The sequence below is a fragment of the Coniosporium apollinis genome (genome assembly GCF_000281105.1).
Source record: "Coniosporium apollinis CBS 100218 chromosome Unknown supercont1.49, whole genome shotgun sequence".
NCBI classification, from domain to species: Eukaryota; Fungi; Ascomycota; class Dothideomycetes; genus Coniosporium; species Coniosporium apollinis.
In genome coordinates this window covers 41,851-57,779 of record NW_006913311.1, presented here as the reverse complement: position 1 = coordinate 57,779, position 15,929 = coordinate 41,851, and the positions used below count along the sequence as shown (strand labels likewise).

The window sequence follows — 15,929 nt, the reverse complement described above, 5'->3', positions numbered from 1 at the left end:
TCCAGAAGGCCTTCCAGATGCCGCCCAAGCAAAGCCCCGCAATAGCTATCCCAAGCCATATCGAGCCAGAGCCAAACACCCATCATATGGTGCCCTTCTTTTTCCGTATCCAAATGAGCGACCACGCCTAAGCCAACGTACACCACCACACAACCTGCTAGTCAAAACTCAAGATCCCGATGCTCAAAGCGCTGAAGAGGTATCAAAAAAACAGTAAAACCGACCTCATATCCCATGACTGTGGTGAAAGGGTATACAGTACTCCATAACCATTTCCGAGATCCGTGATGCATATCAGAAACGCCACGGCCGTGATATGCAAAACAACAGTCAATCCAAAACGCAACCAAGCAAACATGACCGCTGAGAACAAAAGAAAGCACCCGAGAATGGTCGATTCGTATTTTCTGCTCGGACAAACTACTTCAGAATCTGAAAGTTGCCGAAAAAGTCGAATTTCTCTTTCGCCGTCTCGCGGCTGTTGACAGAGTATGTGCTAGTCGCACTATCCCCTAGCGTAGGTTGCAGCTGCGCCTGCTGGGTTTCCCTGGGCTCCAGTACTAATGAGCGGCGGTAGTAACTCTGGACGTTCGCCTGGTCGCTCGATCTGACGCGCAGAATCTGCCTCTCCATCCACTCCTGCATCTCCGGTATGGGAGACAGCTTATACGAGACCTGGAAGCGCTGCAGTTGTCCAATGATCTTGGCGGTCCGCACGTGCTTGTCGAAGTTGATCACTGACACGCCTTCGCCGGAACCGTCGGCGGGAAGCTGGCGCGTGGTGGTGTTCCCGACGTCGACGAAGGTTAGGTCGGTGAGGTAGATGCCCACGAAGGGAATACATGGCGCGACGTGGTTCTGTAGCCGCTGGCGGAGGACTGCGTAGTTCCGTCCGACGTCCACGATCGTGCGAAGGTCTTCCAGCCGGGTCTTCGTCTTTTGCGAAACGATATCCCAGGTGCGCTTGAGCCGGAGGATCATGGACGAGTTGAGCGAGCAGATGATTGCCATTAGCGAATCGTAGTTGTTGAGCTCGAGGCAGCGCATCGCGATCTTGACCCATTGCTTGATTACAACGGCTCGCTTCTTGGGATCTTCCAGGGAGAGGATGGTGTCTGCAACCAGGTTGGCCAGATCTGTGGAGAGCCTCGCCATTGCGCGTACATTGATAGCTTTAGAATCCGTCTTCTTCGTCCACTCAGATCCAAGCAGCTCCTCGGGTTGAATCGCGTTGAAGATTTTCGATTCGATGATAGTGAATTGTCTCGCGAGCTCAAGGGGGTCAAAGTCAAGAATGCTGGGTTGCAGTCCGCTGCCGCGCGCATTCCTCAAAGCGTTGAGCTGACTCCGGGTAATGATAGGGCCCGGCGCGCTCCCCTCAGTCGCGGACCAGACGGTACTTGAAGTGCTAGTCTTGCCCATTGAGGACACCAATTGAGGGACGAGGCTCGCTGCGTGTACTTCCGTGACCCTTACCGTCAGTTCCGCTAACCGCCGTCCAGCTGCCGGTAAGGCAGCCCTGAGCTGTCCGGTTGCGAAGGCCAGAATTACGCCTAGTGCGGGCGAGTCCGAGTCGGCTTGCCAATGACTCTCGAGCCATCCCTTGAAGACGTTGTACACTCTCAAGCGCACCGGCACTCCAATCTCCTCGCTCTCTCCGACGTACTCGAAGCGGTCCACCAAGCATTTGGCAAAGTCAATGGGCGTGGTAAAGAGACGGAATGTAAGGTAGAACGTGGTGAGAAATATTGCGTCTGGAGTAGACTCGTGGGCGGTAAGCTTCTCTACCAGAGCTGGAAGACTTCCGCCGCATATTTGCCCGTCTTTGTTGTACACGAGTTCGCAAGCGTATGTCTTCGTAGACATCTCCGCTTCGAATCGACGGCAGTCTTCACTAGCTATGGAGTGCAACTCGGAAGCGCTTCCAAAGCTGCTGAGCAAAGCCGGTTCTTCGTGACGCTTTGGCGATGACTGCTCGGGGGTCGTGGCTCGTGTCGAGGTGTGCGAGATTATGCTCGCTCCATCTCCTGGAAGGCTGCTGGGATACGTGCTGTTTGAATCGGCGTTTGAGACGTTGACACTATCCGCTCTAGGCTTTTGGCCGAAGAAACGACGCGTAACTGTCTCTGGGCTGTGCGTTGGATTCGTTGGGCTGTAATGTGGTGGTGGTATGTGAGGTAGGATGAAATTCGATAACGACGGAATGGAGGACGTCGATGTGCGAGAGGACAGTGCAACGGGGCTCTCTACAAGGCTGGTCGGCGCGTTTGGCGCTAGGATGGCAGTCGGAGAAAGCGTAGGTGAATCCGGGAGAGGGCTTCCCTCAGTGAGGATCAGCGGCGGGGCCGGAGGTCGTGATCTTGGTTGAGACGGTGGTGATGGAGCTTGCTGCGTGTCAGATGAGGCCGATTTATCCAGCGCGCCCGTTATTTGCGTCGCGACCGCATTTGCGACATCGTCGAAAATCGAATCTGAGATCCCAAGTCCGATTGACTCCACCTCAAAGTCGCCAATCTTCTCGATTACAAAACGGGTTTTGTTGACGCATTCACCTGCCGAGCGCACGCAGCTCATAGCCGCGTCGACCAACTGTTTGCGCTGATCTGGAGGCACGACCTCTTCGTCTCCTGTCCTTGACAGACTGAATATCTCTTTCGTCGCTCGAATCAGCTCAGACAGTCGCGCATACATGGCGTCTCTTGTCTGCTTCAAGGTTTCGCAACGTCTTAGATCGCGATCCAACACTTCTTCGACAACGGACAGAAGCTGCCGACACGCTGTTACGGACTGGCGAGTGAACAGAACGACTTCTGAGGAAGAGCGCGATTGCAGGTGTAACCCGATGAAGGATGCGATGAATCCCAAAAAGGAGTCGTGGGCGGCGCCAAGGCGTTCCGACGCAAGGCTGTGTCGCCTGAGACCAACAGCTGTTCCGGTATACGACCAGCGATGCGACGTTGAAGGACGCTTGGTTTGTGAACATCGCTGTCGCATGGGGTTTTGAGGCGATGAGGGAGAAGCTTCCAGTTGCGGTGCATCTAAAGAATGCTTTGACGCGTGGTTGCTTGATGATCTGGGGCTCACGGGCATGCACTCAACGGCTGACGCTGTGCCTGGTGTCAATGGTGACACAACACCACGCTTATGCAGTGAAGCGCTGCTGCTCGATTTAGCAACCAAAGTTGATTGCGAATGCAGTTGCTGCGGCGTGACTTCTTGGCTATCTGCTGGCGGTGTAAGTGGTCTGGCGACCTCGCTGGCGTAGCGTGCCGGAAACCTGTCGTTGATATCCTGACTCCAGATGTCGAAGAACCTCACTGCCCTGTTGACGACCTTGAAGGCCTTGATGACCAGCTCATCCAAGATGTCATATATCGAATCTTCTACGGATGGAGCACGCACTGCCTCCTGCAGCGACTTGCCAGCCTTCACCAGCGACGACAGGTCTCCAAGCAGTCCTTTGCGTGTGCGACGGAGGGCAACATGGGCTCGAATAAGAGGTGATTCTCTCGTAAGGCAGTCAGATCGCTCCTGTAGGGCAGAGGCACGTCAGAAAATCTCAGCAATATCTCTCTGTGCTGAAAACGAGGTCGATGAATATTGCCGAACTTACCAGGAAATATCGCACACCCGCAATCATAGCCCTAATGTAGTCTTGCCCGAGCAAAACAGACATGTCTTCGGCCTCTCCACTTCGAACAACGTCCCAAAGGTTCGTGAGCGCGTTTAGCAGGTTTCGAATCGAGAGATGATCGTATGCCTGACAGTAGTTCGTAGGTAGCCATCCTCGGGCTCCCGAACTGAGCAGTGTCCCGTCAGCCCAACCGTTTGGATGGACGGAGTGGACCAGGATGACATCTCCTTGGTTTATCGGCACGGTGATTGATGACTCGTCAGTGGAAGAGGAGACGGTGGAATCCGGGTGAAATTGGTAAAAGGCACGCAAGTAGTTGTGAAAGACGGGTTCCGGCTCTGAAAGACGGGGTAGAGCTTCGCGCGATGCTCGAGGTGTAAGCGGAGGTGAGGGCTCAGTCTGCGACTGGGTGGAAGTTGTGCGCTGACTTCTGGAGGACGACTTCCTTATGTGGTTGGAGGTCCTGCTTCGCATTCGTGGCGGATCCTTGACTATGACGAGAGGTGCGACGCGGAAATTCGCGTGCTCTATCTCTTCTTCGGTCTGAACCTGGGACATTGTCGCGGCCTTGGGCTTGGAAAACTCTGTAAGATACGGATTTCCCTAAACTTCTTTTGATGAAAAAGTCGGGAATTCCGGTAAGGTGGCGCTTCTCTGGCAATGGCTTTGCGCACAAGATTGACATTCGCAATCGGGAGTACGACAGGAGGGACTATCGGGTTCTTGGTGATCCAATGGGTTTTCGGATTACCGGGTTGTGTCTTCTTCGAGCGAGCAGTCTCGTGACCGCAATCGTGAGAGGGCGAACTGGCCGTGGAACAGAGATGAGACCGCAATGTTTCGTAAGGCGGCCACTGATCTCAGCGATATTGTATTTACTGCAATTGAGGAGATGGGCGCAAGTGCCGGTGTTGTTGTTCTGGCCAGTTGCGTGGAATGCACCTGCTGGACAGAGGGGTGGTTAAGAATGCGAGGGTGCTCCTGACAGCGGGCGGGTGCATGCTGTGACCCTCTCAGAGAAAGGAAACTTGGGACGGAAGCCGGTGAACTGTGACTTGTTTTGCAGAAGTGACGATTGCTGAAGCAAAGCGAAAATCCCAACTCGGAGTTTCTTCAGGCCTTCCGTGCATCAATGTTCAGGTGATTGCAAGTGGAAAATAGTTGCCAATGGGTTTCGGCGCAGGCCAGTTAATGCACCAAAAACTCTGAGGATTGGCAGAGGGTCCTCCGAGGCTGCGAGATCAGAGAAGGTGGACGTGGAACGTAAGAGATGCAAAGCAAGGGCCTGGCACGGGGAAAGAGGGATGAGCGCTGCAAAGGGCGTGGAAACGGAGCCGAAAAGTTTCAACACAAAACAGCGGGGTTATAGGGAAAGGACTTGTGATGTAGCAGTCTGTCACAATCAAATACAGTCGACCCACGAACCCGAGAACCACGGAAGGGTTCGACGGGCCGTAGGCCAGTTGCCTGGGGGTTCAGTCTTTGACATGACGGAGGCCCGTGAGAGAGAACCGTTCTCCAGGGAAGGAGCAGCGTTAGAGCTAGCGGCACAGGCCATCGGGAGTTATCACATCGGTGGAGCTGGCGCTGGAGGGCTCGGCTCAATGGTGGACATTACACGATTGATTAGAGCGTTACTCACATGCCCTCCCGTGCATCTACGGCGCGCTTGTTGCAGTGCTAACTCGTGGGCAGAAGTGGCATCGAGGACATGGGCACCGGAGAACGTCAGCTGCAGCCATGTCAACGGAAAAGTCAATTCCTCCGTCTGACTCGCTGGGTTGAGCTGGTGCGGACGCGGTTGACGAGGCAGCTTTGCAGGACGTCCGTCTCTGCACGATTCGGGAGAACTAAACTCAAAAGACGTCGGGATTCTGCTGCAAATCCTGCAGAGCGGCTGCATTAGCCCGCAGAACGGCTCACTTTCCAGTCGCCTCGATCACTCTGTTCGCCGGGGTGCTTGTGCTCACTTGGCAGGCCTGGATCGTCGCCAGGCGATTCGACGTTTCTTCCCCTGACTGCGGGCTTCGGCAGCTGGACAATTCTCGGAGACAGAGGACGGGAGAGTCCTGGATGCTCGAATGCTCCCCGTGAGAGGTGGGCTTCCATCTTGGGACAAGACTTGCGTGATGGTGCTGTGCTGAGGGGACGAGCACAGCGACTCTGCATGCTGGTGGCAGGCGATCCCTTGGATCCCGAAACCCTGCCATGATGAGCCGTGCAGCGGGTGGCTTGTTGCTGTTGGCAGGGCGTTCCAAAACCCGGGAACGAGAGACACCACGTCGCTGCACCTGGCTTTAGACTTTAAGCCATCACTGAACTGCAGAACCGCAAGGCCGGTGTTGGCTAGGTACCCTAGTGTTTTAAAGAGTGGTTCTGTTCTGACCTAAGGCATTCAACATACTTCAACTCTGCAGCTGTCAAGGTTTGGGACCGCATAAGGTTTGCGGTCCGGAAGTTTACTGAACAACTCCATGCAACTAGAGATGTTCATGGCAAGCTAAGGTCTGCTCAGTCTACCTGTATCAAGGCACGAAAAGTCAAGAACCGCTGTTTCAACCTGTCACTCCGCGAAACCGTGTCGATCATCGCAGCCCGCTAAAAGGCGATCTCGTAGATCACAGTAGCTAAAATCCGCCTTCCCGCTCACAACCATGGCATTCTTTATTACAATCGTCGTGCCTGATGGACAGTCCCCACCAGCGCTGAAGGCTCCGCAGCCCTGCATCAACACCATGTGGGTCGGAGTGCTGATGGGAACGGTTATTCGTAGTTGTCGCCGGCGTGTGTCAGTTGTTGCTGATCTGCATGGGGATGTTGATGGCTCTTGCGGACAGCTTAAGGTTTACTCCCGCCTCCGAGTTATCTTCGTTTTCAGAAAATGCCAGGTATATACGAGCCGTGTTCGGCCCGGAGTACCTAGGCAGAGTTTACGACGCCACATTACGGCCAATTGAGCTGTGACGCTCTCCAGAAACGATTGGCCAGTAGTCGTATGCATAGTAGTCACCCATCATAAGTGAGGTCGAATGTGTAGTGTAGAGTTGCGATCCGGCTAGAGGCACAGTCACGTGGTACGAAGAACACTGAGAGTAACTTGTAGCTCTGAGATGTCTTGGATGCCCAGGTAGTTGATGCCTGGAGGTCATTTGCTGCTGTAAAACCTGCCCTGAACAATCATGTAGTTACAGTTTATTGCTCTTGCCACCTTGCTTCTTAGAGAGCAGAAACTCTCAAACGATTATATCTTGTAAAACTGTGCAATGTCTGCCTCGCTGTGCTCGCTCAACCATTTCAGGCCCCGCACACACTCCTCGTTGAGCTCCTCCGACCTCACCCTCATATAGATCAGCATGCGAAAGGCCACTGCCTCCTTGGAATAGAATCCGCCCTTGGTAGGCAAAAATGTCCCGCTCGCATTTGTCCCTCGATGAGCTTTTGCGCTTCGCTCCTGACCCACTTCTTCAACGATCTTAGCAAAGCGGCGGCAGCGCTCCTCGCGCTTAGAATCTGGCTGATACCTCCTCCCAATTCCAGGAACTGCGGATTCCATGCCCGCTCCAATCGGAAAGTGATAGAGGGCTGCGTCCGGCAACGCGATAACAGAGTCCCAGTCAATGACTGCGAGAATATTGAACTCCCTGTCCACTAGGATATTGTGAGGGGCAAGTTCCCAGTTCGTGAGGCCGAGTCCAGGGCTGGCCATGCCTTCCAGTACGGTGGCAGGAGAGAAGCAAGATGAGGCCAGCGACCGGAATGCTGCACCCTGCTCGTCACATAGCTCTTCCAGTCTGCTTCCAGCAGTGTCCGCATCAAAGAGGCTCTTGGTCAGCGCTAGCGGGAAGTTGTTGTAAAATTCTGATGCGGAATCATGTGGCCCTGAAGACGTCTCGACTATGGGTTCCATCATAAACAAATCCGGCTTCGATGGGTCCCGAATAATAGAACCGATCTTTGGTAGGCGAATGGATGCAAGCTGGAGGATGACGTTGGCCACTTGACGCCAGAACTTCTCTTGATACTCTTCTGGGATGGATTCGTAGTCACCGGTGTAGCTTCTAGACACCTCTGCGGCAGTGGTACCGTGAATGTAGTCGATGATCGAGAAAGGGAATCCGACGGGATTGCTGTCGTCGAGGTTATATCCATGCACCTTCGGCAGCGGGATGTCGGTGTGCTTGCTATCAAGTGACATTAGTGTCAAGGACATGGCCAAGCGCACGTGCGCACCACCGTGTTGCACGGGGGCCGATGTTGGATATCTAAAGCCAGACTTACCGCACAAATCCCATGGTGTCAAGCTCGGACCGCATCTCGTACAGAATTCTGCGCTTCTTCTGTTGAATTTCCAAGTCGGTCTTTAGGAGCGAAGCTCGATGGGGGTTTTCGAAGTTTGCCAATGATGGCATACGCAGCCTCGCAATCCACTCAACTCCGTCGTCGAAAGTGATTTTCTTGACGAAGTTGCAGGTCCCGACAGAAAATTCGCTAGAAAGGGTACATGTGCGACCGTCTCGAAGTGAAGAAGCATAAGCTTTGAGGGCATCTTGATTGAATGCCGCCTTCACCTGCTCAATGCGAGGTGCGAGGAAGCCGTCAGCGAATTCTTTTCCACAGGTCCACGTTTCGCTTCCAACAGGGGGCAATTCTTGCGCCATTGCGAAATGTGGTTTGTGGATTGCAGAAAGCAGAGGTTGGTGTAGGCAAAGGTTGTTGAGAGTAAAAGCAGAAGTTGTCGGAGCGAAGCGATGTTGTGAACGGAGTAGACTTTCATTTATGAGGCAGAGACAGAGTCAAGATTTAGGTTAACCAAGATTTCTTGGCATTCCTGGTGCTACCGTGGTTCCGTGAACGCCTATTTACATGCTCTAAAGTGGATAATGCAAGTGAATGTGAACGCCACCTTGACTACGAAAGCATTGACTCGCCGAAAGCCCTAATCCAATCCACCATGTAACTCAGCCTGGCTGTCAACGATCCTGTGTGAAGCTTCATTTAGGTGATCTATACCCGAATGTTAGCGATTGCACCGGTTATGCCAACAGGCAGACCTCACCCTTATATGTGACCAGTGCTTGTGGCACTGAGAGATCACAGATCGTCAGGAGGAAGGACGATGCTCAGGTCCTCCGAGATGTCGCTATCAGCTGCGGAAGTAAGCTCAAGTGCCATTGAGAATCGTTGGGCGAGTGATGTACTTACTGAGCGGCATGGCTTTGTTCTGCGTGCCACAGCTTGAGCACTTCGTACCCTTCTGGACCGTGTTGTTAGAGCCTTTGCCTGAACAGGTGACGAAGGTCCGCATCAGGGAATCGAATGGGATACCGGGCATATCTTGGCCGGCGTAGGCATTGGCTTTCTTGACTGCCGTGGACTGCATATTGACCTCTTGAAGGATGGAAGGCTTGCTAGAAAATGGTGATATAGCACTGGGATCGGAATTGAGGTAGGATGTGCTGTCCGCTATGTTCGCTGAAGATTGATTGATGGACGCATGTGCTGGAGTGCTGAGATCGAGTGATGTAGGAAGTGTAATTGTCTATCTTTACGGATACAGAAGGACAGACAATGGTCGATGGATTGTAGAGAGCTGCGAAGAGAGGGCACCTTATATCTCCACGGCTTCGACTGCTGCATGACCTGCCCTGCAGCTTCACAAGCTGTTCGCTGCAGTGGCCAGTACTAGGACGGCTTCATGATCGTCGTTCGGAACCCAGCAGATCAACAGAAACTTGTGAACTGCAGATCACCTGTGCAATGAAACTCTTGATAGTGGGTGGATGGCGCCGGATCTAGGTCCACGGGGACAGGCACGGCTTCCGCAAGCCCCTTCTGCGCGACATTGGGGAGTACAGTGCGCACGGAAGAAGCCTTCACACGGAAGGGGTGATGCTGACATCCGCGCTCGTGAAAAGTGGCGCTGGTTCCATAGGCGCACACTGTGTGGTAGACAAGAGGTTTTCTACTTCCTAGCATACCTGACACGTTTTTCTGACCCCTTGCACCCAAGTCAGGCACCTCATCTACGGCCTTTAGCGGCTTTCGGCGGCACCTTCAGCGGGTACCTGCTGTCCAACCACGCTCCAGTTGTCATAGCGCACAGTGAACTGCCTAGCCAGTACACCATGACACCGGCCGGAACATTAAGCGTTAACGGTCCGATAGCGAGCGTGAGCAGCAGCAGCGTACGACGCAGCGTTTTGGCTGGCAATGACTCCCTCCGCGACCCCTTAGCCTGCACCGAGGCCCTCCAGAGGTTCAAGAACATGATTCCCGATACCAGAAACGGCAGCGTCAGCGTTGGGTCGGCCACGGTAAGGTCCTGGAACCACAAAGCCCCCTCATTCGCCATGCTCGGCTCCAGCCACGGCGCCAGCTGTACAGGAGCGTCCACAGCACCTTCTTGCCCGGCAGCTACAATAGCTCCCTCTTGGCCAGCCGTAGTATCCTGCCAGCCCTCAAGCGTCGGGGCCTCTTTCTGCCTCCCGAACATCAATCCCAACAAGCCCACGTTGGCGCCACACATCCTCCTCACCGTCTCCGCCAGACACAGGAACACCGGGAACTGCGCGAACGTAGGAACCAGTCTCCTATATACCCCTGCCCTATACTGCCAGTGCAAATTTATCTTTTTCGCCCCTGCTCTGAAGTTCGCCTCTCGCTGCACGTGCGAGGGTCCCTTGTCTCCGCTGTCTCTTAGCACACGTCTCCGGATGGTGTTGGACCAGGCGGACTTGAGTGGGTGGATATCAAGCCAACGCTGCGTGGCCCGCCGAGCGGGGATTGAAAGCGCAGGAACGAGGATGAGGCCGCGGATGAGGAAGGCGGAGAGGGGCAGTACTATAACCCAAGGTAGGCCGGTGGCGTGGAGGGCGGTGAGGGCGGCATGAGGGAGTGCGCAGGCGAGGTCTAGGTGGGTGGAGACGTCGGGCAATTGGATCTGGGGGATGTGAAAGTGGAAGGGACGGATAGATTGGCGATAGAGGGTGGTTCGAAGCTGCGGAGGGAGGTGGAGGAAGGATTGGCGGCCTAGGGATCGGCGAACTAGCATCGCAAGAGGGCTCGGAGTGACAGCGTAGTCAGATGTAACTTTTGATGCTCGGTACCGATCTACGAGCGTGGTGTTGAGGTTCTGGACGGCTATGCGTACACCTCAGTACGAACAACTTCGACGGCGTATTCTGCAGCACAAGAAAGAGAGCTTCCACAGTCACTCACGTGATATGCCACCCAGAACCCCCTCCCTGCATCTTGTTAGATTTTGCGGCCTCGAACAGCGAAGCAGAAGCCTCACCATAACCGTTCAACATGCGGACCGAAGCATTCGAGCGGCTGGTAATCTCAGTGTCCAGTATCCGCGGCTCATATCCCGAGGTGCTTCTCTTTATCTTCTTTTGCCGTCTTCCTCGAGTCCAAATACAGTCACATAGTCATGCTATTATATAGTATAGAATACAGGAAAGAATCGACCAGCCCTCTAGAATGCTGTTTTGGCATGTGTCGGACGGCTAAATGCACATTAGCTGTCTCGAGGCAGTTCCGCGAAAAGGGTTGTCTGAGCAGGTTCATCCTTGGGACCCGACGGACCTCGTAGTACTAGAGTAAACGCGCATAAAGCGCGATGTGAGGCCTGACCGAAGAGTGTCAAGGCCTTTTCAAGTAAGAACATCGAAGACAATGATGCCTCGAGACGAATCACAAGAAGTTCGGAACAGTTCATGTGCACATACCAGGGCGGCACCCATCTTAAGCCCCCTCGGACTACCTCGTTTTAGCAGAGGCTCCTGGTTAACTCAATACCTCAGAGACCGGTCTCCGTTTATGTGCTGCTTCAAACAGTCGAGGTATGACTCAAAGAAGAGGATCGAACTCAAGAATGTGGGTCTAACTTCTTGGGTCGATTACTCTTTACCAGCTCTGACTCACACCAATTACCGATGACAAGACGATATATCCATTGTCTTGCGAATAAGGTTGAGAAGCGAGAGATTGTAGCCGCCGGACTGCTCCAATTGCTTACAGTCCAAACTACCCTCTATTAACCATAGCTGAATACCTCATGTGAGCGTCATCCTGGAAAGCACAACCGAGCAGCAAACCCTGCTGGAGACTGTGGTGAGGCTGTTTGTGCAAGAGCTGGTTTCTACTCTTGGTACGATATTTATATTAGTCAACCTGTTAAGTTTGGCAGAACCTTGGTTCTGATACTTCTCCCAGATTTCCATTGCCATATCTACACTCGAGTTTATAAAGGAGCCGTCTCCCATTCCATGGAGTCTGGCAAAATTTTGCATAAAAGCAACCTTCCAAATCAACCAAGACGAAACACAGAAACGTCTGTACAACACTTCAAAGGTTGCATAATTATCTTTGGCAAAACTGACCAATATGACATCGACGAAGCTCCAGGTGCTCCGCTTGGAAGTGCCTCTTGAATGGGCGCTGAACAAGAAATTGATGATGAATTGCACGAACGAGCTACCACATTCTTTGCGGCCGTCAAGTGGGATGTGCTCACTTTGCTCGCTTCGAGCCTTCGCAATGGTATCTCCTGCGAGTTTAGGGAGGAATTCCCAATGAGTCACCTCAACACGGTCCGACGCATCACCTTTGCGGACGGGACCAGTTGGATCGCAAGGCTCAGACTACCAGAGCTGAACGCGGTCGATAGCCGCGATGCGCTTGACAACGCCTGCGCTCTGAAGGTAGAAATTGCGAGCATGAAGCTCTTGAAGTAAGCCACGTTCCAGGCCATGTCGAAATTACTGCTGACCTTGCATCCATCAAAAAGGTCTAAGACATCAATTCCTGTGCCAGAGATTTACAGCTACAGCGTCGATCCGACCAACAACGTCGGGGCACCGCACGTTCTGATGGATTACATTGATGATACCGTAGCGACCGAGTTATGGATGGCGAGAGATGGCTACTCAGACTTGTTTGGCACACCTGAACAAGACTGGAGGTTCAGGCAGCAAACGGCCGAAGTTCAGGTTACGCTATCCTCGTTCAAGTTCGACCAGATTGGAAGCCTGTATCAGAACGAGGAGACTCCGGAATTCTTCATCGGCCCAGACCTCAAGACTGAGAAAGGCCCCTGGGCGTCGTCAATGGATTGCTACACCGACCTTGCGTTTCACGCACTTGAAGTGTGCGTGGCTGATGCACCAGCCGATGAGAGACGTGAATGACAAGTGGATGGAAGCATACTTGAAGCGTCTCCGCGAGCATTCAGCTTGTTAGTGGTTCGTTGAGGTCTTAGTATGACGCTGAAGCTTAAACTCGAAGTCAGAATAATGAGATATCTGGCTGCTGGGCCGATCCAAGTCCAGTGTTGTATGTGTGACTCGACTACTTACTCGGATAACGACTTAACCGTCGTCCTATGTTGCATCCAGTGACATGACATCCATTACGCAGCAGCTCCGAATTTTCGGCGATGTCGGCGCCAGACCCTTGCCGCACCGGCGAGCTCACACGACTTTTCTTGCCGGCAACTTTTCGCCGCGTTGCAAACACAGCGCCATTGCCCTGACCGTTCAACATGCGCGCCCAGGCATTGAGGGTGACTAGCCGCCCTGCTGTAAAGGTACTGTCTATGCTGGCATTTCTTCCTCATAGTGCACCTACTAACGCGCTCCAAGAGCAGCAGGGCCATCCCACTACGCCCACTACGCCCACTACCACCACACCGGCATCTAGCTTCTGCCCACGCCTCTACCTCTCCCGCCGCCGCCGACGTCTCCTCCCGCACTCCCCCCTACCCTAAACTTCTTTCCAAGCTCGCAGAAGTCCGCCATATTCTGGACAAGCGGCCCCTAACCCTCGCCGAGAAGATCCTCTACTCCCACCTCGACCGCCCCGCCGAGTCCCTCCTCACAAACACTCAAAATGGCGCCAGCATCCGCGGCCAGGCCAACCTCAAGCTCAAGCCCGACAGAGTTGCCATGCAGGATGCCTCGGCGCAGATGGCGCTGCTGCAATTCATGACTTGCGGCCTGCCTACCACTGCTGTCCCGGCGAGTATACACTGCGACCACATGATTGTCGGAGAAAAGGGCGCGGATACGGATTTGCCGGCGAGCATAAAGGGGAATAAGGAGGTCTACGACTTTCTCGAGTCCGCGGCAAAGAAATATGGGATTGAGTTTTGGCCGCCGGGCGCGGGCATCATCCATCAGACTGTGCTGGAGAACTACTCGGCGCCGGGGTTGATGATGTTGGGTACGGATAGCCACACGCCGAACGCCGGTGGTTTGGGAGCCATTGCTATCGGTGTCGGCGGCGCTGATGCGGTGGATGCGCTTGTTGATGCGCCGTGGGAGTTGAAGGCACCACGGATATTAGGAGTGAGATTGGAGGGAGAGTTGAGCGGATGGGCTAGCCCGAAGGATGTCATACTGAACCTTGCGGGCCGGCTCACAGTGAGGGTGAGTGGTCGTAGAAGTCTGTCTTCGCAATATATTCTTACCGTGACCAGGGCGGCACTGGCTTCATCATCGAATATTTCGGACCCGGCGTTGAGACGCTGAGCTGCACCGGCATGGCCACTATCTGCAACATGGGTGCCGAGGTCGGAGCAACGACTTCCATCTTTCCTTTCTCATCCCGCCATATACCATATCTAGAGGCTACGCATCGCGCCTCGATAGCTGCCGCTGCCGGCACAATCGCCTCTGCGCCAGATGCACGGAACCTGCTCCGGGCAGACTCCGACGCTGAATATGACCAAGTCATCACGATCAATCTATCCGAACTCGAGCCCCATATCAACGGCCCATTTACTCCCGATCTATCAACCCCTCTCTCCAAATTCTCCGACATGGTCGAAGTGAACAGCTGGCCCAAGACCTTTGGCGCAGGCCTCATCGGCAGCTGCACGAACAGCTCTTACCAAGACATGACCCGCGCGGAAGACCTAGTCAAGCAAGCCTCAGCCGCAGGTCTCAAGCCCAAAGCCGACTTCTTCATCTCGCCCGGCAGTGAACAGATCCGTGCGACGCTCGAGCGAGACTCAACTCTCAACACACTCTCTTCAGCCGGCGGCATGGTGCTCGCCAACGCATGCGGTCCCTGCATCGGGCAATGGAAGCGCACCGACGACGTGAAGAAGGGCGACAGCAACGCCATCTTCACGTCCTACAACCGCAACTTCCCCGCCCGCAACGATGGTAACAGAGCTACCATGAACTTCCTCGCCTCCCCCGAACTCGTCACCGCGCTCTCCTACGCCGGGTCCACGACTTTCAACCCCATGACCGACACGCTCTCCACGCCCTCCGGCGAACCTTTCCGCTTCTCGCCGCCAAGAGGCGAGGAGCTGCCCTCCGCAGGTTTTGCGCAGGGTAATCCCGCATTCCTGCCCACGACCGGGAAAGCGGATCCGACCGTCGAGGTAAAGATCGACCCGCACTCCTCGCGTCTCGCAGTCCTCGAGCCCTTCGCGCCCTTCCCCCAATCCGAGCTCTCCGGCCTCCGCATCCTCTACAAAGTAAAAGGCCAATGCACGACCGACACCATTTCCGCCGCCGGCCCGTGGCTAAAATACAAAGGCCACCTGCCCAACATCTCCGAGAACACGCTGATCGGCGCCGTGAACGCGGCGACGGGCGAGACGAACACGGCGTACGACGTCGACGGGTCGCAGGCCACGATCCCGGAGCTCGCGAAAAGGTGGAAGGGACAGGAGAGGGAGTGGGTTGTGGTGGCGGAACACAATTACGGCGAGGGGAGTGCCAGGGAACATGCGGCGCTGCAGCCCAGATACCTGGGCGGACGCGTCATCCTCGCGAAGAGCTTTGCGAGGATTCATGAGACGAATTTGAAGAAGCAGGGGGTTGTGCCGCTCACATTCGCCAACGAGGCGGACTATGACCTCTTGGATGCTTGCGATGAAGCCGGCACTGAAGGCTTGCTGGATGTGCTGAGGAGTGGTGGGAAGGGGCAGGTGAGGCTGAGGGTCAAGAAGAGGGATGGGAAGGAGATAGTGGTGGAGACGAAGCATACGCTGAGTGAAGACCAGTGCGGGTTCATTGTGGCGGGAAGTGCGTTGAATCTGCTGGCGCGGAAGGCGAGCGAGGCGAGAGAGGAGGTTACCAGGGAGGCGGAGCTGTCGGACTGAAATGGGGCGTTGAGCGAAGAATTGTCAAATAGCGCAAAACAAGAGGGCACTCGGTAGCTGAATAGGTTCTTGAAAGCCATTCACTCGTTCATTCCTCCGTTAGCCGCCTTGCGAATTTTCAGGTCAATCTACATGGTCCTTCTGTGCATGAAATCCGCATGATAGCCACTCCTA

At 54.5% G+C, this 15,929-nt stretch overlaps 6 protein-coding genes across 6 annotated transcripts; 2 read left to right on the top strand and 4 right to left on the bottom strand.

Moving 5' to 3' along the window:
• Positions 1 to 420: 420 nt before the first annotated feature.
• W97_08097 (uncharacterized protein) lies at positions 421 to 4,192 on the bottom strand (the record flags this gene model as incomplete). Its single annotated transcript, XM_007785966.1, has 2 exons — positions 421 to 3,531; positions 3,614 to 4,192. 2 exons carry the CDS (start codon positions 4,190 to 4,192, stop codon positions 421 to 423), a joined length of 3,690 nt encoding a protein of 1,229 aa, XP_007784156.1.
• A 2,683-nt stretch (positions 4,193 to 6,875) lies between these two features.
• On the bottom strand, positions 6,876 to 8,292 carry W97_08096 (uncharacterized protein; the record flags this gene model as incomplete). Its single annotated transcript, XM_007785965.1, has 2 exons — positions 6,876 to 7,815; positions 7,913 to 8,292. 2 exons carry the CDS (start codon positions 8,290 to 8,292, stop codon positions 6,876 to 6,878), a joined length of 1,320 nt encoding a protein of 439 aa, XP_007784155.1.
• Positions 8,293 to 8,725: 433 nt separating this feature from the next.
• W97_08095 (uncharacterized protein) lies at positions 8,726 to 9,014 on the bottom strand (the record flags this gene model as incomplete). Its single annotated transcript, XM_007785964.1, has 2 exons — positions 8,726 to 8,781; positions 8,837 to 9,014. The coding sequence occupies 2 exons, from the start codon at positions 9,012 to 9,014 to the stop codon at positions 8,726 to 8,728; spliced, it is 234 nt and encodes a 77-aa protein (XP_007784154.1).
• Positions 9,015 to 9,653: 639 nt separating this feature from the next.
• W97_08094 (uncharacterized protein) lies at positions 9,654 to 10,685 on the bottom strand (the record flags this gene model as incomplete). The annotated part of the gene is made up of 1 exon (XM_007785963.1): positions 9,654 to 10,685. One exon carries the CDS (start codon positions 10,683 to 10,685, stop codon positions 9,654 to 9,656), a length of 1,032 nt encoding a protein of 343 aa, XP_007784153.1.
• A 1,384-nt stretch (positions 10,686 to 12,069) lies between these two features.
• W97_08093 (uncharacterized protein) lies at positions 12,070 to 12,825 on the top strand (the record flags this gene model as incomplete). Its single annotated transcript, XM_007785962.1, has 2 exons — positions 12,070 to 12,368; positions 12,426 to 12,825. 2 exons carry the CDS (start codon positions 12,070 to 12,072, stop codon positions 12,823 to 12,825), a joined length of 699 nt encoding a protein of 232 aa, XP_007784152.1.
• Positions 12,826 to 13,178: 353 nt separating this feature from the next.
• On the top strand, positions 13,179 to 15,755 carry W97_08092 (aconitate hydratase, mitochondrial; the record flags this gene model as incomplete). Its single annotated transcript, XM_007785961.1, has 3 exons — positions 13,179 to 13,223; positions 13,279 to 14,064; positions 14,115 to 15,755. 3 exons carry the CDS (start codon positions 13,179 to 13,181, stop codon positions 15,753 to 15,755), a joined length of 2,472 nt encoding a protein of 823 aa, XP_007784151.1.
• Between the last annotated feature and the right edge of the window lie 174 nt (positions 15,756 to 15,929).